The sequence below is a fragment of the Schistocerca gregaria genome, chromosome 6 (assembly GCF_023897955.1).
Source record: "Schistocerca gregaria isolate iqSchGreg1 chromosome 6, iqSchGreg1.2, whole genome shotgun sequence".
Classification (NCBI taxonomy): Eukaryota; Metazoa; Arthropoda; class Insecta; order Orthoptera; family Acrididae; genus Schistocerca; species Schistocerca gregaria.
In genome coordinates, this window is record NC_064925.1 from 330,478,552 (window position 1) to 330,503,791 (window position 25,240).

The 25,240-nt window shown below is 40.2% G+C and overlaps 1 protein-coding gene across 1 annotated transcript in view; it reads right to left on the reverse strand.

The window, feature by feature from the left end:
• LOC126278297 (rab3 GTPase-activating protein non-catalytic subunit) overlaps positions 1 to 25,240 on the reverse strand; it is a 192,866-nt gene that overhangs the window by 49,451 nt on the left and 118,175 nt on the right. Inside the window, exons 16-18 of the mRNA XM_049978308.1 lie at positions 22,501 to 22,685; positions 7,834 to 7,955; positions 1,392 to 1,649 (exon numbers count right to left, since the gene is read on the reverse strand). Of these exons, the coding sequence (XP_049834265.1) occupies positions 1,392 to 1,649; positions 7,834 to 7,955; positions 22,501 to 22,685 (565 nt within the window). The remainder of the gene's footprint in view (positions 1 to 1,391; positions 1,650 to 7,833; positions 7,956 to 22,500; positions 22,686 to 25,240) is intronic.

Genomic DNA, 25,240 nt, shown 5'->3' on the forward strand with positions numbered 1-25,240 from the left:
TTCTGTAACCTCATACATTCATTAACAGCCTGTACCATAGCACTGTGTCTAACACCTTTTGGAAAACTAGAAATACAGAATATGCTTGTTGCCCTTCATACAGAGTTTGTAAGATATTGTAAGAAAAGGGAAAGCTAAGTTTCACATGAGTGACACTTTCTAGAACAATGTGGATTCAAGTACATAAGCTTTTTCATCTCAAGGGAACTGATTCAGGGTCTATAACATGTAGATAAGGAAAAAAATTTCAAGAGTTCCCAGTTAAAAATACACTTTTTCACAGGTGAAAAATACCCATTAAAAAAAAGTGTTTTTGGAAAGATCTTTGATGCACAGTAACATGTACACTGCAGATTTTTGTGTGATGAAAAGTATAAAGACGAATTCCACCAAATACAGCATGTTAGTTTCCAAAACACTGAAATCAATATTGTGGTGTGCTTTTGTCAGCCAATCACAGCTCATGTCACTTTACCTTGCCAGCAAAATGACAGCAGATACTCACAGCAGAGAACACGTGATGATGTCCACCAATAGCAACATCACTGTTAGATAGTGCAAACACACAAATACAAAAAGTTCATGGTTTAAATTAATATACATATAACGTAGTTACAAAAAAGCTAAGCTTTCACAGATTACATTGGTTTTTTTAAGATATATCAAACACCAACATGCCACTAAAATTTTAAATGATGCCATAAATGTCTAGTCTTCTGGATCCAAAATTTTTCTAATTGGCTGATCCTCTAAGTGCTAACTTTTGAATGAGAGTCAAACACACTGTGATTTAAGAAGGCAGTACACATTGTCATACATAACATAATTCATGTTCAGTGAAAGTAAATTTACTTTGAAAGTGTTGCTTCTCAACCACGATTTGCAATATTTTCCTGTGACCTATTAGAAACAGGTTCATTTGAGCAGTTGCCAGAGAGCACCAGATCACAGGGGTTACTGCTCATACATATGTACAATGACGTAGAAAGCCTGTGTTTGGTGTTTACTCTCCTTCTACACTTTTCGTTGCATTTCTGTTTTGAGTTTCATGTGTAGTGGGGCATCACGTGACCATGCATTTCCTATTGTCACACCAGATTGGTCAACGAGTGACTGCATAGCAGCCTTCGGGCAGCATAGTGATTTTACGTAGGACCAGAATTTTACCGGGTTCTCTGGTAGATCTTTAGCTAAGGTATGGTGGCGGCAGTTTTGTATGCTTTGCACAATGATCTTTTTGTTCTCTCTGGAAAAGAAAGTTCATTTATTATTGCATGTCAAGGTGTTTCTTTTACTCTTTGCTTCCCTTTACATAGTGGAACTTAATTGGCTCTGCTACATAACTCAAAAGATTAGTCAGAACAATAATGTGCTTACACTAGCAGACTCACCTAGTACCCTTAGCTGCCTCTCATCTGCGGCTGCAGCTTCCATCCCTGGATCAGCTTCTACTTTATCTCCTTCTGTGATTTGATGAGAGATGAGTCGCTCCTTTCGTGAAGGCATATCCTCGTCACTTAGAGGTGCTTGGGCTGCTGCACCTTGCTGTAATTCCAGTGCGTCAAATTCTGCGTCCCTCAAATCCACTAGCGATGCTGCTTCCAGACCTGCTGAGCTTAGCCAGCGGGCGACTAGTTCTGAGATAGAGCCTAAGGAATGAATGTCATAACGAGAACTGAGTTCCAACTCAACACACACATTTTGAAAACTGCTCTTCTCCTGACAAAATACTTGAGGCCAAATAAAATTACCCAAAATCACACTTTTATTTAGATTTCATCACATCCTTTCCTAAATCACATAATTTCTGATGAAAAGTATGCCCTTTAGTTTATAAGTAAAAGAAAGATATGCTGGTACATCATTCTGCAACAGTAAACAGTCTACATCCTGTATAAACACCACCCCTCAATCTCTCCATAATTTCCAACATATGACCTCATTACAACTGTTTATAACTATGTACATGCCCTTTGCTATTATGCTGATACCACTTTCACATGAATGTACTATAAATAAGTGCATGTTTTAGTATAGTAATAACAAATTTTTCTCAAGTTATGAATCAGTCATATTGAGGCAATTGCCTACATATGAGTATTTCACTAAATCAGTGCATCTTCTGCATCAATCACTTTTTAACTGCCCAATAAATCTGGCTCAATATATTTCATGAGCATTAAAACAGTTTTTATGTAGGCATCATATTTTGAAAGCATGCTACTGAAAAACTGCATGTAGAAAGGTAACTGTGGTGTCACCGCCAGACACCACACTTGCTAGGTGGTAGCCTTTAAATCGGCCACAGTCCGGTAGTATACGTCGGACCCGCGTGTCGCCACTATCAATGATTGCAGACCTCATGCCAGCCTGCATGAGCTAAAACGCGCGCATTTCGGCCTCCTTTAGTAACACAGTTGGCTCTTCTGCCAACTACAACATTAGTGACGAGAGTAAAAGTGTTCTTATCGATATTGCCCTGATTTACTTGTGTAATGGCTTTGCCACAATCTCAAGATTTACTGTCCGAATTTTATCGCTTACAGAATCAGCAGACACAGGCCTTACTGGATGCCCTTCGACAGCTCGTCCAGGGTCAACGTGCGATGCAAAAATATGCGGCAGCAGCCGCTTCACTGCTAACGCAGCCACAACACGCTGTTGCATCAACTTTTTGACCTTTTGATGCTGCACTGGAAAGCTGGACAGAGTGGTCATGCCAATTTGGATTCCATCTCGCCGCCTACAGAATTCAAGGTAACGAGCAGCAGCCTTTCTCCTTTCGTCTGTCGGAGTGAATACGTACCACGTGATAGTCAAATTATTTCCCCGACGTGACATAGCAACTCTGTCCTACGAAGAAATTTTGTCTTCATTAGATGCATATTTCAAAGAATCAGTCAATGTAGTTGCCAAACGGTACACCTTCTTTCGAACAAAACGTACGGCAGGTCAGACTAAACGGGAGTGGGTTGCAACCTCACAAGGCCTTACAAGGGATTGTGCTTTTGAGTATCAATGTGGACTCCTGCATTCAGATACTGTGGTACGTGATGCAATTGCACAGAATGTTTCTGATGTTCGTATAAGGGAACAGATTTTGAAACTAGTCAATCCCTCCCTTCAACAAGTGATGGGCATACTGGATCGGCAGGACACACTTGACTTTGCTCAGGAATCATTTGAAAATTCGCCAGCAGTGTGTCAGGTTAACTGGCCCGCTGGGTGAGCTGCACGGAGCAGTAAACAGCACTCGCACCCGGCCGCGCCGCTGCCGCCAGGCTCTCAGCCATGTGTAACGCACCGGCAAGCTAATGCAGTGATCAAATCATGTCCGCGGTGTGCTACTAAACATTCGCGTGAGAATTGCCCATCACGTCAAGCTTTTTGCTTTTACTGTAATAAAAAAGGGCATGTTCAGAGTGTTTGCCAGAAGAAGCTCAGATCGGAAGCTCAAAACCGTTCTAGGCCCTTTGCTTCATGCCGGAATCGAACCAAGGATACTCAGGCTTGCGAAACTTCGCCCATGGAAATTCATGTAGTTCGTTCCACTCCGCCCAGTGCCACTCTCTCTAACAGTGATTGTATTCATCCCAAAAATAGTGTGCGTCGACGTCACCGGAACTCCCGTCAAGTCGCAAGTGATTATGTACCAGTGCCCGTTCACGTTGCACGAGACAGTCGCTCTTGTCGTCAGCAGGACAATAAACTTTTTGTAGACTTGGACATTAACGGCATAGTGATACCATTCCAGCTAGATACCGGAGCTGCAGTTTCACTGACCAATCAAGACACTTACAAACTGCTGGGAACACCTCCGTTGCGTGCCGCAAATGTTAAGTTAACTAGCTATTCAGGACAAAAGATCCCTGTGTTAGGACAGTGCAGCCTTCTTGCAACATACAAAGGACAAACAAAACTTGTGTCGTTTTACGTCCTTCATTCTTCTTCTGCAGTGAACTTGTTTGGTTTCGATTTATTTCATTTGTTTAACTTGTCTATAGTAAATCAGGTACTATCAGTGAACCAGACTGTGCCTTCAGACAGTGTTTCTCGTCTGTGTGAAGAATTTGCAGACATTTTTGCACTGGGCCTCGGTTGCGCTAAGAACTATAAAGCACATTTAGAACTGAAAGTAAACGTGCAACCGAAATTTTTGAGCACGCAATGTTCCCCATGCATTGCGTGATGAGGTCACAAACACATTACAAGATTTGGAATCACAAGGTGTAACTGAACGTGTGCAGGCTTCTCTCTGGGCGTCACCCTTAGTAATTTTGCCAAAACCTTCTGGAAAGTTGAGACTTTGTGTGGACTTTAAGGCAACAGTGAATCCACAACTAGTGATTGCAACTTTTCCTTTACCCCGCCCGGAAGATCTTTTTGACAAACTGTGCCGGGGTAAATATTTTTTGAAGTTGGACCTCGCAGATGCGTACTTGCAAATACCGGTGGGCGAAGAAACCCAGCGCAATTTGGTGGTTAACACGCATCTTGGGTTGTATCAATTGAAACAACTGCCATTTGGGTGTGCATCCACCCCTGCATTGTTTCAGCAATATCTACAAACTGTTTGTGCGTCGGTCCCTACTGCAGCAAATTATCTGGACGATATTGTGATCTCTGGAAAGACGGAAGAAGAACATTTGGCCAATCTCAGACCATTATTTCAGACCCTTGCGACAAAATGGTCTTTGCTTGTGGAAGGACAAATGTGTGTTTTTTGCTCGGGACTTGCCATACTTGGGACATGTACTCAATGCCCAAAGGATACATCCCAGTCCCACGCACCGTTGTGCCATACAAGACTTGCCATCACCACAGAATTTGAAGCAGCCACAGAGTGTGATGGGAAAAATTAATTATTATCACCATTATATACCACACGCCTCTTCCATTTCATCTCCGCTTCATCGCTTGCACCGTAAGAGTGTTCCGTTCGTCTAGATGGCGGACTGCAAACACGCCTTTTGCCAGTTGAAATGGGCGTTGCTTTCCAATACTTGCCTTACGCCATTTGATCCCTAGAAGCCCCTTTTGTTGATGGTGGATGCATCGGATTTCGGGATCGGTGCTGTGCTTGCGCACAAAGATGGATCGCACGATCGCCCTATTGCCTTTGCGTCCAAATTGCTCTCGTCTGCGCAAAGAAATTATTCACAGATTGAGAAAGAAGCATTGGCTCTCGTATTTGGTGTTACAAAGTTTCATGATTTCTTGTATGGTCGTCACTTTACTATAATCACAGACCACAAACCCTTGACATCGCTTTTTCATCCGACCAAGCCTGTACCTCCACGCACAGCGCAGAAATTCATTCACTGGTCTATTTTCCTCTCGCAGTACCGCTAAGATATCTTGTATCGGTCCACTGCTAAGCACGGAAACGCCGATGCGTTGTCCCACTTGCCTGTTGCTGAGGATAGGGCATTCGATTCCTCCGAATTTGCTTGCATGTTCATTGATGCGGAAACCAATGACGTGGTCAAATCGTTTCCGATTGATTTTCGTTGTGTAGCTACAGCCACAGCTGCCAACCTGGTCCTTGCTCCCGTTCTGCGTTTTGTTGCTACGCAATGGCCCTTGTCAAAGTCACGGATCGGGGACCCGATGGTTCACCGATTTTTTGCTCACCAGGAGAGACTTGTTGTACGACGTGGTGTTTTGTTGTTGCGTTCTGATAATGATCAGTCCAGGGTCGTGGTACCACGTTCGTTACAGTCCTCTGTCTTACAGCTTCTCCACCAAGGACTTTGGGGTATAGTGAGAACGAAACAATTTGCTCGTCAGCACTGTACTTGGTTCGGAATCGATGCCGCGATTACGAATATATGCTCTTCTTGCATGGTGTGTGCCGAACAACAATCAGCACCACCGCGGAAATTCTTTGCATGGTCAAAAGCCACTTCCCCTTGGCAACGCTTACACATCAATTTTGCTGGTCCATTCTGGAACGCTCGATGGTTGGTTGTGGTAGATTCATTCAGTAATATTCCTTTTGTTGTCCAGATGTCTTCCACGATGTCGTCTGCCACCATCCACGCGTTATCCGCTATCTTTTGCATTGAAGGTCTTCCACAGACTATTGTTTCCGACAAAGGCCCACAATTCATGTCCACAGAATTTCAGTCATTCTGCAAGGCCAATGGTATTCAACATCTGACGTCCGCGCCGTTTTCGCCACAGTCAAACGGTGCCGCTGAACGATTGGTCAGGACTTTCAAGTCACAGATGTTGAAGTTGAAAGAGTCGCATTCTCGGGAGGACGCGTTATTGCTCTTTTTGTCCTCAGATCGCTCTCAGCCCCGAGATAGTCGCTCACCGGCTGAGTTGCTCCACGGTCGCCCTCATCGAACCTTGATGCCTTTGATACATCCGCCGCATCAGGTTCCTGTGCAGCGGCAGACACCTGCTTTTGCCCCAGGTGACGTTGTCTACTATCGCCACTATCGAGGTTCACGGCGTTGGCTGGAAGGGCGCATTCTTCGTTGCCTCGGACGCGCTATGTATCTGGTTTTGGGGGCCTGGTGAGGTGCGTCGGCATCTCAATCAGCTGCGCCTCTGTTGTCGCACGGGATCTGCCGCTCGTCGTCTGCTTTCAGCGACGGTGCCGTCCGATCAACGCCCCGGGGACCCATCTACTGGCTTGCTTCAGCCCCAGGTGTTACCGACGCTGCCTTCCATTTTGCCCCATGGCGACACGATGCTGCCATTGCCGCCGCCGCCTGTTCTCCTGCCGGCGATACCCGCAGTGGACGCATCGCTGCAACCGCCGGGTGCCTCCCTGGGTCACGTGCTGCCGATCGCTTCCCGTGCCCAGTTGTCCTCCGACATAGAACTCTTGCCCGCTCCGGACCATATGTCGTCTTCGCCCATTGGGTGCCCCGGCCCGATGGAGGTCGACCCTTCGGACCCTCCTGTCTCTTTACGGGCGCATACACTGCATGTTGGCGTGCACCCTGGAGCAGGTTTTCAGGTATTTCCTAGTTCTCCGCGGCCCGAATGGCAGGGTGCGGGTGGCACAGCCTCACCTGTTGTTAGGCTCCCCACCTCATCGCATACGTCAACATGCAGTCCTCCCCACGGTGGGCGGAAGCCTTATGCCACAACCGTACGCCGATTTGTGGGGGAGGAATGTGGTGTCACCGCCAGACACCACACTTGCTAGGTGGTAGCCTTTAAATCGGCCGCGATCCGGTAGTATTCGTGGGATCCGTGTGTCGCCACTATCAGTGATTGCAGACCTCACACCAGCCTGAGTGAGCTAAAACGCACGCATTTCGGCCTCCTTTAGTAACACGGTTGGCTCTCCTGCCAACCACAACAGTAACTAGTAAAGAGTTTTGGGCTTGCTTAATCAAATAATTATAATACATCCACAGGTAGTGTAATTTAAATTATTAAGTAAGATAAAAATAATATTTTTTAATTTTTTATGGAGCAACTGAAATGCAACATAGAAGCATCTACTCACAGCAACACAACACGTGGGTCCCCTTGTCCTGATTTATGAGTAACCAGTCATTTCTTTTTAACCTTCCACAACACATCCCTTTTCCCTCCCCGAGGAAAGCTATTGTGTAATTTTACTGTTATATGACAAAACTGAATATTTCATCTCCTGAAGTTAATGCATTATTGGCCAGTAATTCTTTCTAATAATTAATAGTTTTCTCAAATTAATTTTCCTTTTTTAAGCTAAGAATTACAATTAACCCCCTACATAAATCAACTAATTAGGAATTGAAGACCATAAAGTAGATTTTTCAGAGAAAATTCAGGACTAAAGCTAAAATCAAAGAGTCCTTCACAGGGAAGAACAATCACACTCACCTTTTCCTTTTTCGAGAACATAATTAAGTGAAATTATGGGTTTGGTAAAGGGTAAGACTAGAAGACCCTTTCCAGGATTTCTCATAGCAGCCGCCAGTCCTTCATTAACAAGAGGTTTTTGCCTGAAAAAATAGCAACCCTTATAAAAACTACAACACTTAGAATTAAAAATGTCCACAAAGGCCATGCACATAACAAAGTTTGTGGTCATTGTACCACAGAAAGAATAGTCTGAATGAATACTAACTCTAAGGATGAATAGGGTCCAATTTCAGCATGTGATGGTTGGCCTCCAGCAAATATCTCTGATATTGTGACATCTTGTCTACATGTTTTTATGAGCCATACGACTTTACACATATTGTCGTCTCAAAGCTTGACCAATGTAATGGGTGCAGATCTGCCCATGTTGATGAGCCAAACACCATTAGTTATGGGCTGGACTGCTGGAATGTACATTATAACACTGGTTTCTATTGTCCAGTAACCACACAACCTCAGATTTTAAAGAGTATGTGTGTGTCAGAATTGACATGTTGATTGACAATCTACAGCACTTTTTCATGATTTCTGTTTCAATCTGTTCTTTAGTATAGCAACAAGTGTGTTAGATACTACCATCGTGTATGTTTTGAGGCCAATACCAATCAAACATATAGTGATGATTGGGTCACTATCTACATCTTCATCTACATACAAACTCCACAATTCACTGTGCAGTGCATGGCAGAGGGTACCCTGTACCACTACTAGTCATTTCCTTTCCTGTTCAACTTGCAAATAAAGTCAGGAAGCTGTCTATATGCCTCCATATGAGTCCTAATTTCTCATATCTTCGTGGTCCTTATGTGCAATGTATACTGGAGGCAGCAAAATCGTTCAGCAGTCAGCTTCAAATTCCGGTTCTCTAAATTTTCTCAATGGTGTTCCTTGAGAAGAACATTGCCTTCCCTCCCAGAATTTCCATTTGAGTTCCCGAAGCATTTCCGTAACACCTACATGTTGTTCAAACCTACCAGTAACATATCTAGTAATTTAGCAGTCTGCCTCTGAATTGCTTCATCTTATTTTAATCTGATCTGGTATGGATACCAAACACTTGAGAAGTAATAAAGAATGTGGTCTCCTCTACAGATGAGCCATACTTTCCTAAAATTCTCGAATAAGCCGCAGTCAAGAATTCGCTTTCCCTACCACAATCCTCACCTGTTCATTATTTTCATACAACTGTGCAGCATTATGCTCAGGTACTTATATGACATGACTGTGTCAAGCAGGACACTACTAGTGCTGTATCTGAACATTATGCATTTGTTTTTCTTTCTCATCTGTATTAACTTACATTTAGAGCTAGCTCCCATTCATCACACCAATTAGAAATTTTGTGTAGGTGATCTTGTAACCTCACATAATCACTCAACTTTGACATCTTACCGCAGCATCATCAGCGAACAGCAGCAAGTTGCTTCCCACCTGCCTGCCAAATCATTTATGTATAAGAGGACAAAAGCGGTCTTATCACAGCTTCTGGGCATCTCCTTATGATACCCTTGTATCTGGCTAACACACTCTGTTGAGGACAACATACTGGGTTCTCCAACTTAAAAGGTCTTTGGGCCACTCACATATCTGTGAACCCATTCCAATGCTCGTACCTTAGATAAAAACCTGCAATGGGGGCACTGAAATCTAGAAATGCTCGTACCTTAGTTAAAAACCTGCAATGGGGCCCTGAAATCTAGAAATACGGAATCTGCCTGTTACCCTTCATCCATAATTCACAGTATATCATGCGAGAACAGAGCAAGCTGAGTACCACAAAAGCAATGATTTCTAAAACCATACTGATTCATGGATATAAACTTCTCAGTCTCAAGAAAGTTTATTATATTAGAATTAAGAATATGTTTATGGATTCTACAGCTAACAAAAGTTAGGGATAGTGGTCTGTAATGTTGCGGGTCTGTTCTTTTGCCCTTCTATTATACATGAGTCAACTGTGCTTTTTTTCAGTTGCTTGGGACTTTGCTCAGATTGAGAGATTCACAATAAATGCAAGGTAGGTAAAGGGCCAATGCCATAGAGTACACTTTAAAAACCCAAATTGGGATTCCATGCGGACCAGGTGACTTATTTGTTTTCAAGTCTTGCTGTTGTCTCCCTACACAGGTATGCTTATTACTATGTCATCTATACAGGAGTCTGTTTGATGGTTAAAAAAGAGTATGTTTGCACTATTCTCCTGTGTGAATGATTGCTTTTATGATAAATTTAAAACTTCAGCTTTAGTTTTGACATCTTCAACTGCCACATCACACTGGTAAACAAGTGACTGGATGGAAGCCTAAGACCAACTTGGCGATATTGCATAGGACCAGAAATTTCTCGGTTTCTCTGCCAGACCTTTTGCTAAGGTATAACAGTGGTAGTAGTTGTATGCTTCACACACAGGTCTCTTCCGAAAACGTGTGAATCTCTACTAACCATTGCCTATCATCATTTAGGTGTTCCCTTTTGAACCGAGAGTGCAACAGCCTCTGCTTCCTCAGCATTTTTGAATTCTGTAAAATCATGGTGAATCCTTTGCATTGTTAATCCACTTACTAAGCACAAATTTCCCAGACAATGATTAACAATCTGTTTAAACCTTGCCCATAACTCCTTTACGTCCATCTTACTGAAACTAAGTGATGTCAGTTAACCGTGTAAATGAGACGTTAACAACTGCTTACCTGCTCTTTCTACAAAAAAACCCTCCTACCCTTCTTAGTTTATTTATTAACTTTTGTAACAATGATTGCTACAATAATCACTAATCCCCATTTCTGTACTGACATTTTAGATAAGGTCTGCTTTATGTGTAGCTACAAGGTTTAAGATATTTTCATTGTGTGTGGGCTGATCAACTAGTTGCTAAAGGCAGTTTCCAGAAAACATGTTCAAAGGTACTTTGCACAATTGTATCTGTACCCTACACAATGAATCCATAGACATTCCAGCCTATATTGGGTGGGTTAGAGTTGCCTCCAACTAGTATTGCATGATGGACTCACTTCCAACTAGTATCGCATGATCTAGGTACTTACGCGATACTGACCATAGACTCTCTTTGAATGACTCAAATTGTTGAAGTGGACTTGGGTGGCTATAAAATATCCAACAATTAACTTGGTTTCACCTACACCTGTTATACACAGTCAGATAACTTCACTGTTTCACTCAACTTCGAACTCAGCAGAGACAAGGATTTTGCCAGCTGCAGTGAACACACCCCCTCCTACGGCCTCTAATCTGTCTTTCCAACATACATTCCATTACCCACTAAATACCTCAGAGCTTCCCACTTCAGGTTTCCATCAGTTCTTGGTCCTAAGAGTAATATGAGTATGACAACTTTCTTGGAGGCAGTAAATTCGGGAACTTTGTTATAAATACTTTGACAATTTACTGATAAAATTTTGACATTCAAAGTGTTTTATTCTGAACATGGTCTGATTTACCTTGCTGTGTACGTCTGACTTACTTTGCAACATACTGACTGCTGAATGCTCATCAGAGTACTACAAATTACCGCATAGCTTAAGAAACCCTCATGTGTACTCCATAAGCTGCTTCCTTTGTGTAGTACACCCCTGATCTATTGATAGGTGTCCTACAAACCCTAACAGATAATGCTGATCTAGAAATCATAGCCAAGACTGTCACAGAGTCAAAGAAGCCTTTGGTTGAGAACCTCCACATGACGCCAAAGCAAAAGGACCACGATCAGCTCAGGGAACAATGCCTCAAAAGGACCATGATCAACTCAAGGAATAATGCTGAAAAATGGTTATAATGTGTGAGCTCAACTCTCATATACAGAGGAAGTCCATGCTGTGACCACTATATCAGGATGGGTATACAAACAGGGATACTGTTCCATCTTCAGGCAACTCCACATTGCCGTACTTCAGCAGGCTATTACCTTGCTCTGTGTGGCAAGGAATCTGCAAGGTTTCTTTGAAGACCAACATATACCACTGACTCGCAGACCTGAATGATTGTCTGGAGTTTCACCCATTGGACATGTAAGACACTTGGTTGGTCAGTTCATCAGAGGCTTACAGCAACTACTCTTGACACTTTGTGGATCCGCAAAGAAACTGCATGACAGGAGCTAATTCAGGCACTCTCTGATTCATAAAAAGTTCAGAGATTCTGACTGCAGTACATGGGGCTTCAGATCATTCTGAAATATTATGCTAGAGTACTATATTTTTCACTGAAATTTATTATATTAACACATATACGTTAACAAAAGGACTTTAACTGTAAACAAAGTTTGCACAGATACCTGTTAATTACAGCTGAGTGTACTACACAATAGCAGGAGGTTGTATACTCATAGAGCAATATTGTTTGGATGAATTTTCCACGTATATACCTTTAAAGTATTCACTGTGTAAATTAGCTGGAAAGTGTGTGTGTGTGTGTGTGTGTGTGTGTGTGTGTGTGTGTGTGTGTGTGTGAGAGAGAGAGAGAGAGAGAGAGAGAGAGAGAGAGAGAGAGAGAGAGAGAGAGAGAGAGACGGGGGGGGGGGGGGGGGGGCAAAGAAAACGAAACAGTTTATAATAAGATCATCATCATCATCATTTAAGATTGATTATGCCTTTCAGCATTCAGTCTGGAGCATAGCCCCCTTATAAAATTCCTCCATGATCCCCTATTCAGTGCTAACATTGGTGCCTCTTCTGATGTTAAACCTATTACTTCAAAATCATTCTTAACTGAATCCAGGTACCTTCTCCTTGGTCTGCCCCAACTCCTCCTACCCTCTACTGCCGAACCCATGAGTCTCTTGGGTAACCTTGCTTCTCCCATGTGTGTAACATGACCCCCCCATCTAAGCCTGTTCATCCTGACTGCTACATCTATAGAGTTCATTCCCAGATAACATAGTTTTTCTCAACATCAATGCCTGAACTGTGTCAAAATATCTTTGGGGTTCAATATCAGACTGACTTGTCTGCTGTCTGCTTATATGACTGAATGATGAGGCACACTCACTAGGGCACAACACTCATGAGGAGCATGGTTCAAATCCCCATTTGGCGAAGTTTTTCTGTTGGTCTTTCCCTACAGTCAGTCAGCAGCTGCGTGACAAGACAGAGCAGCAACAGGGAAGCAACCGATTTTGTGACATTTTACAAGTTTCTAACAAGGAGCAAATTATATAATTTCATATGTGTGCTCTGGTAGTTTAGTTTTTGAATCTCTGCATGTTAATATAATTTACTAGGTACAATTCTTGGATTTTCCTTAGTATCAACAGTGGAGATTCTTAGCATGTGTTGATGGTCATTTGTTTGTCAGTTTAGCGTAGTATTCCACCATCTTTAGTACAGATAGGGACTGCAATCGCTGTGAGTTGAGTTGGTGATGCTCTAGATAATATCTGTGGCTGACACTGTCCCTCAGCCAGATGCAGTCACTTGTCCTGTTTCAAAGAAAACCATGAAGTCTGCAAAATCTGGGCACTCAAAGAGGGTGGGATTACTGGTAGCTCCAATGTTACGCACTTGAAGAAAGATCCATACCCAAAAACTGGAAAATACAGAGGTCACACCAATATTCAAGAAAGGCAATAGGAGTAATCCACTAAATTACAGGCTGATATCATTAATGTCTATATTCAGCAGTGTTTTGGAACATACATTGTGTTTGAACAATATGAATTACCTTGAGGATAATGACCTACTCACACGTAATCAACACGGATTTAGAAAACATTGTTCTTGTGAAACGAAACTAGGTCTTGGCTCACACAAAGTGCTGAGTGCTAAAAACAAAGGATTTTTAAATTGATTCCATATTTCTAGATTTCCAGAAGGCTTTTGATACCTTACCTCATATGCAGCTTGTAATCAAAATGTGTGTTTATGGAATAATGTACCCAGTTATGTGACTGGATTCGTGATTTACTGTCAGAGAGGTCACATTTATAGTAATTGATGGAAAGACAGAGTGGAACAGAAACAGTTTGCTGTGTTCCCCAAGGTAGTGTTATAGGCCCTCTGTTGTTCCTTATCTATGTATAAGTGATTTAGGAGACAATCTGAGCAGCTGTTTTATGTTGTCTCCACACGATGCTGCCATTTATAGTCTAGTAAAGTAATTAGAAGAACAAAATCAATTGAAAAATGATTTAGGTAAGATACCTGTATGATGCAAAAATTGGTAATTGACACTAAATCATGAAAAGTGTGAATCATCCACATGAGTGGTAAAAGGAATCTGTTAAACTACAGTACATGATAAATCAATCAAATCTAAATTCTGTAAAGTCAATTAAATACCTAGTAATTACAATTACAAACATCTTGAATTGGAAATGACACATAGAAAATATTGTGGTTGGTTGGTTGATTTGGGGGAGGGGACCAAACACCGTGGCCATTGGTTCCATTGGGTTATGGAAGAATGGGGAAGGAAGTCGGCCATGCCCTTTCAGAGGAACCATCCTGGCATTTGCCTGAAGTGATTTAGGGAAATCACATAAAACCTAAATCAGGATGGCCAGATGCGAGTCTGAACTGTCGTTCTCCTGAATGTGAGGCAGTGTGCTAAAAATTTTGAGGTCACGGTAAAGCAAGGACTGCATTTTATTGTCAGAACACTTAAATGCATCAGATCTACTAAAGAGATTGCATACAATATGCTTGTCCGTCCTCTTTTTGAGTACTGCTGTATGGAATCCTTACCATACAGGATTAACAGAGTACATTGAGAAAATTCAAAGAAAGGCAGCATGTATTGTGTTATCAAGAAGTAGTGGAGAGAGTGTCATGGACATGATACAGGATTTGGGATGGATGTCATTGAAACAACGGTATTTCTTGTTGTGGCGGGATCTTCTCACAAAATTTCAATCACTGACTCTCTCTTCTGCATGCAAAAATATTTTGTTGATGCCAACCTATGTATGGCAACGATCATCAACATAAAATAAGTGAAATTAGAGTTTGCGCGAAAAGATATAGGTGTTTTTTTTTTTTCTTCTGCACACTGTTCGAAAGTGGAATAACAGAGAATTATTGTGAAAGTGGTTCGATGAAGCCTTTGCGAGGCACATAAGTGTGATCTGCTGGGTAGCGGTGTAGATGTAGAAATCACTTTAGGGAAATTTCAAGCTGACTTAGTTGAGGAATCCACCTGTTATTCCTTCCTGCACTGTCCAACATCTGAGATAATTCTCAACCCATAATGATCTCAACATTGACAAGATTTTAATCCCTAAGCTGCCGTGCACTTCACAATGGTTTGCATAGCATGGATTTAGATGTAGAAGAGTCCTTTCTGCACCAGTGTGGGTAACATTTGACCTGCTAAATGGATCCCGTGCTTTCACCCAAGTAACTGTTTGGTATTGTGAAAAATGTTATCGACTTCTGACAAAACTAGGTATCAATGAAGTTCAATTATATGGGAAAGATTGTGACCCACAACCATGATGTAATCCTAGGCAGAAAGAAAGCAAGCATTGGTCATAATGTCATCTGTCTTTTTTATTGTATTGTACCTCTAGATTTCAACTGATATGCAGCTATCATCAGTGCATTTTAAGTAGTCATGTAGATTGAACGTAGTTATAATGACACACTTTCCAATCTAACTTAGGCATATACAAACATTATTCCTTTCTTGTGCATGCCTGAGTTACAAAGGAATGTGTATCATTACAATTGAGGCGTTCTCTGGAACAACAATTTAATTGCAATATATGGAAATCGAGATACAGAGCATCAAATATTTGACGTCGTGTTTCCATTCATTTCACTCCCTCATATATGGATGAAATTTCAATCAAATAGAAATGATGTATTGTTGTTTCAGAATAAATGATGCGATAATGTACTTCATACAACTTACATATCGATCTGAATTGATAATACAGTACCACACTCAAGCTGTTCTTCCATAGATCACTGTATAACACGAACAAGAGGACATTTTCCATATTTGACTATTAAACAGTCGTTAAATCTGGAAGTAGTGTAATCAGACCTTAACGAACATAATATCTTTATTTGACAAACATATTTAGCTTTCAAAGCAACAGTAGACTAAAAGTGTTCCTGAAGGCATTATATATAGCAACGAACGTAACATAATAATCCTCCTTAAAACCCTAGAATTAACATAACCATCCACTAAGTGAAAGACATGCATATATTCAATACATACATATATAGAACACAACACCTTCTTCAACAATGATCTTATGCATGGTTACTGGTGATCATGTGTTTGTTTTGCATCCTGAGCAGTCATTTTCTGTTGAAGATGCATTAACTATTGACAATATTCTTCAGAATTTCTGCATTGTTGTCTCAAAGGAACTTGAGTAGTGTTAAGATATCTTTCTTCTTTGCATCTGTTATACCAGGATGATACATCTTTACCACTGCTATGTCCATCTTCCATATTGGCAATGTACATCCTCGTTTCTTTATTTGGTAAGGACCGAATGTTCCTGCATATGTGGATGAGACGGAAAATGCATTTCCACTGTAAAACAAAATGACATATTTCTGAATTCAAAATAGTGTCTTTTTTGTGCCATTTCATGGCGACAAAGCTGATTCCCAGTGCTCAATAATGTCCACTCCTTTCACCACCTCGAAGGGTACTGGGCTTTTTCTGCACCTCTGAAACATATTGGCACATATTCTCAATGTTTTCAATATTCCTTAGCATTTTTCCATATAGGCCGAAGTTAATGGTCGCATTGACTGTATGAGTGTCTCCAAACTGGAAATACGTGTTGTTTGCTTATATTGTTTGATTCTGAAAGCCAAGTACAACATTGTACCACCATCATATGTTTATTCTACCCTCCACATGAATCCAATAGAAGTACAGTCTTACTATGGTTTGGATCCTGGAGTTTCCTACTTATGAAGTCATACAAAAAGGAACAAACAGAACTTGAATCTTTTTTATCTGAACCTTCAGGAAACCAATAAAATGTACTTGATTGGTCATTGTAACAGTGAACATTAATTACACAGAGCCACAGTAGCCTCTTATATAATTGCACAGTAATGCTCAGTTTAGGCAGAGGCAGGTTCTGTGAGTAATCAAATTCGAACACTAAGTCAAATACTTGTCCTCGAGTTTATTGTACTCCACAACCTTTAGAATGTGTTCTTCATATTCACCTTTATGAAGATCATTTGGATTGACAATATAACTTCACACTCCTGGTAGAAATCACATGTGTCAGTTCTTGGTTTTCGAAATGAATAAAAACTATTTTCCCTAAAGAACTTATGATAAGTTGTATGCTTCATCTGGAGTGCCATATTCGTTTCTCTGAATGATGTGAATAATTTTGCAACATTAAGGTCAGAATTGTCAAAGTATTTCCTTTCAGACTTGCCTTAACAATAATGCGGTGGTTTGGAAGGAAACTGGTCTCAGTTAGAGCAAATCATGTCCCAAACTTCTGTACCAATTTTATGCAGTCTGTTGCTGTGTTTCTCGCTTTTGCTTTCTACTGTAAGAGCAACAGCACTGAATGCCTTTAGAACTGTTTTCAAACTTGCAAGATACTTTGGAATAGGGATTTACAGACTACTGTCTCATTATTGTTGCATCTTAGATTATAGTTCTTGTCACCTGAGGCCCAAATTCAGTCATGGATCTGTTCCTGATCTGCTGGGCATACTTTTACATAGCATTCCTTTGGGTAACATATCTTAGTGACTGCAAATTTCTTAGAACAGACTATTTTCAGTAAAATATAGCAGTGCCCTGAATTCTCTTCTTCGTTGCGACCTCTTTCTTCCGCTTTCTTTTCTGAATTTTATGTTTCCTTCCAATTAGGTGGTTCCCGTAATCACACTGTTCTGCATATACTATCACAATAACTTGCCATACTTTGTTTACAGTCACTATTTACTTCCTATGTGATGTTGGCAAACATAAATTCCATGACACAGATCTCCCACCTCTGACAAATACGTCTCAGCACAGTGCACACGCAACACTGGTACGAGCAGTGAGGAAGTTGTCTACTTGCTGCAGCAGTTGGTGGAATGACTTGGAGCGGCATGGTCATCAAATGTTTCTAGAGAGAGCTCTGTCTGTTAGAGAGTAGTAATAATTTATGAGCACAAAGACTGGTTTGTACAGATGCAGTTGCTGCAGGAATAGAAAAAATGACTTAATGGACATTAAGGAATGCCTCAATTATGTTCAGTCTACATGGATACTTATAACACACTGATGATAGATGCACATTCAGCTGAAATCTGGATTGTCACTGCATAAAAAAGACACGAGATTATGATAGATGCAAATGTTCTTTCTACCATGAACTATCAATAAATTTACATGGCCAAACTTTCACAATAGTCTTACATGAAATGGATTCATTAAGGATTTGTAAATGACCTGGTACAAGTAAACAAATCTGACGTTTATTCAGATGAATGATAAATCATTTATTATTTCTGGTTAAGAGGCAAATAATAATAATAATAATAATAATAATAATAATAATAATAATAATAATAATAATAATAATGGGGAATGGGATGATGTGATTGTGGTGCTCAATGCATGCATAAAATCATTAACTTGGCCCATTATTAATTAAATTTTGAAGGAAAAGTTTAGAAAAAATGCTGATGAGCTGTTGCTTGTTCTTACAGTTAAAAATAAAGTCTGTGAGGGATATGATAAGGAATACAATATAATAATTGTTGTTGTTGTTTCAGTCATCACATGTAAGGCTGAAATGACAACATTTCTAAATTCCTGTGATAGCTATTCTCTTTCATTTCAGCATAACTTCTGCAGCCAACATTATCAATGATCTGTCTTGAATACTCATAGCTACAGCTGCACCAGTAATGCTTTTCTGCAACCATCCCATGTACTGTAGTTTTTAAAATTTTACATTTTAATACATGCTCATTGGTTCCATTTCCTTGATTGACAAAATTCTTTATTAAGATTTGTTTCTCCTTGGCCCGTAGCAATAAATCTTCACTTTGCTCATTCCATCTTATCTTCAAAAGCCTCAAGTACCATCACGTCCTGAGGACTTCTAATCATTTCATTACTGTGTTACCGACTAGAAATATGAGGCATATCTGAAAAGCAGGTACTGTTTTGGTAAAAACTCATAACAACATTTTTAAAGCAAAATTTATTTTTACAAGAAATAGCATTTCTTAAACTATTTTTTTTTTACATAGTTGCCACTAATGTTGAGACATCTGTCTACAAGGAAACCACTTTTTTGTGCCCTCCAGTGAAGACAGCCACTGCTGAACACCGTTTTTTGTGTCAATTTGTGCTTGTTGAGTCCCTTCCCACAGGTGAAACCATCAATGCAATATGATGCTCTGAAACATTGAGAAAACGTCAATACACAGTTTAAAACACAAGGCGTAGAATGCTCAGTCTAGGTACTATGTTGCTTTATGACAGCACACATCCCCATTCTGCTGGTGGTTCTAGAAACTTTATTCAGCAATTCGGTTGGGAGAAGTTTGATCACCCGCTGTAGAGCCCCAATCTCGCACCTTCTGACTCACTCATTCTTGAACATCGAGCACTAGTTTGGAGGAAGGCGCTTTGACAGCAATGACAATGGTGTTCAGCAGAGGCTGTCTTAAGAGGTGGCATCTTTCTATGAAAAAGGCATAGAATAGTTGCTTTCCCCCTATTCACTGGTGACATCTTTCTACGAAGAAGGCACAGAATAGTTGCTTTCTCCATATGACAAGTCTCAACAGTAGTGGCAGCTATATAGAAAAATAGTTTAAGAAATGCTCTCTTCTGTAAAAATAAATTTTAGTACGGAAAAAAATTTTAAGAGGTTTTTTTCCCCCAAAACTGTACTTATTTTCCAGACATGCTTTGCATATTAGATCTAAGGGCAACAAAGACCTGATCTCTTTGAGGATATCCACGTCAAAACTGGTATCAGTGACCACGACACAGTTGTGGCAACAATGATTACTGAAGTACAAAGGGCAATTAAAAAATGTAGGAAGATATACAGGGTGTTACAAAAAGGTACGGCTAAACTTTCAGGAAACATTCCTCACACACAAATAAAGAAAAGATGTTATGTGGACATGTGTCCAGAAATGCTTAATTTCCATGTTAGAGCTCATTTTAGTTTCGTCAGTATGTTCTTCCACCTACGCTCAATGGAGCATGTGATCATGATTTCATACAGGATACTCTACCTGTGCTGCTAGAACATGTGCCTTTACAAGTACGAAACAACATGTGGATCATGCACGATGGAGCTCCTGCACATTTCAGTTGAAGTGTTCGTATGCTTCTCAACAACAGATTTGGTGACCGATGGATTGGTAGAGGTGGACCAATTCCATGGCCTCCACACTCTCCTGACCTCAACCCTCTTGACTTTCATTTATGGGGGCATTAGAAAGCTCTTGTCTACGCAACCCCGGTACCAAATGTAGAGACTCTTCGTGCTTGTATTGTGGACAGCTGTGATACAATACGCCATTCTCCAGGGCTGCATCAGTGCATCACAGATTCCATGCGACCGAGGGTGGATGCATGTATCCTCGCTAACGGAGAATATTTTGAACATTTCCTGTAACAAAGTGTTTGAAGTAATGCTGGTACGTTCTGTTGCTGTGTGTTTCCATTCTATGATTAATGTGATTTGAAGAGAAGTAATAAAATGAGCTCTAACATGGAAAGTAAGCGTTTCCGGACACATGTCCACATAACATATTTTCTTTCTTTGTGTGTGAGGAATGTTTCCTGAAAGTTTGGCCATACCTTTTTGTAACACCTGCTATATGTTCAGTAAACTAGATAAAAATGCAGTAGTGTCATGCCTCAATGAGGAACTTAGGAACTTGGAGCTTTTAGATCAGGAGCTTGTAGAGGAGCCATGTTTTAAGATTAAATGAATAATTGACCGTGCACTGGATAAATATGTACCCAGGAGAACAGTTCATAATGAAGGGACCCTCCATGGCACACAGTCACTGTATAGAAACTTCTAAGGGAACAGACTGCTGCATAATAGATGTAAGACAAAGCTTAAGGCTATAGATAAAGAGATGCTCAATGAAACACATTTGGCTGTCAAGTGAGCAATGCATTCTAGTCTACACTGCTGGAGATGGCGGTCACGTGAGCAAGTGTGTGTGTGTGTGTGTGTGTGTGTGTGTGTGTGTACAGAGCATGTTCAAAACTTGAACTGTCATGTTCCAGTTCTTTTTTATGTGAGTCTCTGTCGCACAAGTCAATTTAATATTAAGCAACTTACAAGAATGTGTGCATCTAAAACAATTTTAGCAACAACTAATACAGGTGAAAATAAGATGAACAAAATATATTTTTTCTCAGTGGAGAGAAAAACCACAGTACCAAGTTCTGCTTTTATTGTAATGCAAATTTATTTTGCAGCACACATGAAAGATAAGGAAGTGTGCAAGGGACAGGAAAGGGGATAAAAGAAAAGGACTAATGATAGTTAAGAAATGGGATGAGTTATGGAACACTTGTCCACAACCCTGGTCAGGAGAGACTTACCGGATGGGGTGATATGGGCAGACTGATTGTTGGGGCCCGTATGGGACAAAATTTTAATATCTGAGTACTTAAAGGTGGAAAATCGGGTAATAGGTAAGACTTAAGTATCGGAGGGGGAAGGGAGAGGTGTGGGGGGAGGGGGGGGGGGAGAGGGGCACTGTGAAAGAGTGCAAAAAAGTAACAGGATTACACACGATTGACAGTTACGGGGGTGGGGAAAAGTGATTGGTTGGAAAGTAAGCAATAAAAATGAAAAATTTAAAGGGAGTGAAGGAGAGGAATAGGTACTGAAGGAAATGATGAAACTACGGAAATCAAATAAACTTAGTCAGATGCGTGACAGGAACCAAGTATATATTGAGAAAGCAAAGAGAACCCAGATTGCACCTGGAATGAAACAGACACTGAGGTCACAATTGTCATGTTGTACAGTGTGCTCTGCAACAGGATATTGTGTATTGCCTGTATACACCCTCTGCCTATGCCCATTCATCTTTATTGATAACCTTGCAGTAGTGACACCAGTATAGAAGGCAAAAAGTTTTTCCATACCATCTGGTACACAACATATCTCATTTCCTAGGATAGTTTTTGATAGTTTTTGTTTTGCCAGTTATGTGGCTGGAGTAATTGATGATACGATGGTATATCAGACAAGTCTTACAGTCAGTCGAGTCACATGGCAGGAAAATGGATGCAAAAGGAGTGTAAAGTCTGATCAAGATATTGGAGATTTGGGAGTGGGGTATTGCAAAGCTATCAAACAGAATGGACCAAATTTCAAGGCATGATTTTAGGAAGTCATAGCACTGTTGATACAGCTGATTAATACATTCGAGGCAGGGATAGTACTCAGTAACAACACATGTACCCCTACGAAGGGGGAAGAGCAGTACAATTATTGGATGCGATGGCCCAGGAAAACTACTTCTGGACATATTCACTATTCACACTGCTTCTATTCAGTTACTTCTGGTAGTCACAGCAATGGAGGAAATAATTCAATTCTATATGTTAACAGGACCTGAAATGAAGTTCTCAAACTATTCATTAGTCAATTTTTATAAATATCATTTCCAAACATACCTAAGAACGGCATCAAGCAAAGCTACATCTTCAAGTTGTCCAATTAAAAGAGACCACTGACATATGTCTCGTGACACATTTTCCCATTCACTTGCAGAGCTCCGCATTTCATCATCTGGTGTCAGTGACATTTCTTCGGACACACTATTACTTGCAACAGCAGCATCTTTTGCAGAGTTCTTGTTCTTCAGCAGTCAATAGAAGACAAAAACAGATAATTTCTAAAAACTATAAGACATATAATACTAACGTAGAAGCTACAGAAGACTAGTGTTTTATTTTTAATGAAAATTGTTGGTAACAAACAATAATCCTTTATGGATGTTACTAATTTTACTCATGCTGCAGAATAAAAAGTGCTGTGTATTTTTGCACTCTCAAAACTAAATAATCAAATGCTGAAAATTGCTGTTAAATTGTATCTCATCTGAACATTACATTTCTTGAGTTATTCAAATCTAACTTAAAATTTAAAGAGGATTTTTGTGTAAATATTTTAACACTGCTGACGGACAAACCTATATCATTTGTGAGTGCCAAGAGTACTTTCAAACATAGCTTGAATAAAATAGCTTTGTGAATGACACAATGCAGTGGTGGAGGGGTCTGGCTGACCATGTGCTGACATCCACTATTGAGTCAGTTCTGAAAATACCTAAAGAAAAGACAAAACAGCGAGCACACATCAGATGAGAAGAGCTGTACCCAACTGGCAGCACACCGTACAACTCGATTTGTTTGAAATGTTAATCACAAGGTTATTTTAATTGGACTAAAACATTTCTGAAGCAGAAAATATTATTTATTGCCTGATGAAAGAGATCTTAACCTAATTTCAAACTCTTCTGCAGTGTTCATGTCTACTATTCAGAACAATATCTGTAAATATTTACAGAAATATAACAAAGCAAAGCCAATTAGCAATAGGTGACTAATATACTAGAATCAAGGTTTAGTCTCGATAACATTCATTTTGTAGCAGTGAACCTTCAACACGGGGAACATTTGCCACTGTGGAACAGACATCCAATCTCAGTTATTATGTCTCTAACTTCTCTGTCGGCAAAAACACTGTGCAGTAAATGCCTGTTAATCCCATATCCAACAGTCTGGCACACTCAATAAATGGGCATCGCTTTATACATACTGAATACTTCAGACACGTTCCTAGAATATGGTTACGCTCGGCAGCAGTGGTCAACAATTTCGAATGGTGTAGTGCCAACAACTGCATCAGTCATGTGTCAGACAGTGTCTATAAGCACCAATTGTCTACAGCAATGAAAATGTGGTGTTTTAATGTGGTGTTTTAAAGTGTTATCTTGATTAGCGGTGTTCTATATACCAAATACAGAAGTGCTGCATATTGTTGTGGGAATGTTTTTTCAACTGAGTACTCTCAAAACAAAGTTGAAGTGAAATTTGAACATGTTATGCTTGTGATACAACAGAAGCTTGTCATTAATTGAAATGAGAAAGGTGAGGATAGAAATAAGATAACAACATTAAGTTGGCTCTTCAACAATCTATGATATAAAAAAGATAATAAAGGTCAAACTTCAAACGTTTTGCTTACAGACTGTTGCAGTAAAAAAACACAGAATCACGAAAACCTTTGGAGAAGCCCAAACTAGATCAGTTGGGTGAAATTTTGTACAAGTGGTTCTGGATCAAAATGTCTGAAGGAAAACCTGTAATTGAACCTACACCTATGAAAAATGGTAAACCTTCAGTTTCTGGGGCTACCAGAAACTGATTGTGTGTTTTCTTACAGTTGGCTGTACCGATTCAAAACTTGTCATGGAATTTGGAAACTTGACAGGTGGGGAGCAAAGATTGGCAGATCAAAAGGCAGCTGAAGAACACAAAGAAACTTTTTGCAATTTGGTTAAACACATAACTTAACTGCTAGTCACGTCTACAATGCCAATGACTCAAACCTACTTGGGCATTGCTTGCCTAGTTCACCATTGGCAGGTAAAGATGAAAAGTGCAAAGGGGGGAGATCAGTTGACACTGTATTGTGTTCAACTGCTTCAGGTGATCACATGTTGACTCCATATGTTATTGGCAGGTACAAAAAGCCAAAAACTTTTAAATGCGCTTTAAATTTTCTTGTAATTTGTGCAGCTAATTTCAATGCAGGGATGATTTCAGAATTGTCTAAGGACTCATTTTTCTATAATTTTGTACCTTCTGTGAGACCCTGTTTAAAAAAACTTGGTTTGCCTGAACAAAGCAGGGTTATACAGTTGATAGATAACTGTACATTCCACTTTCCAGTACCTAAATTGATCTCAGTGAATATACTTAAAAAAAGAAGACAGTATATTTGCAACAACTTTGGTGTGGAATAAAGTTAAGCCTGCTACTCTTTGGTGGGCTTGGCGGAAACTCTGGCCAAAAGCCTATGAAGAAGAAACAAACTCCACTATTCCAATCAAAAATGATGTTGTTGTTAAACTGTTAGATGTTGCTCAAAACAAAATACGAATTTCACCATGAGATGAAGTTTTGGACTGGACAGATATGATAATAAAGAACACGTAGCTGAAGAAACATCAGTCAAACTGATAATGGTTATATGATCTGCTGAAAGCACCAAATTGTCCAATACTGAAGAACTTGTAAATTCATGTACTACACGTAACAAGTTTTTGAAGGGAAAAAGGGCATCAGGTCTTATTACAATGAATACAATACGGAAATACTGTATGTACTATAATATACATAAACTGTC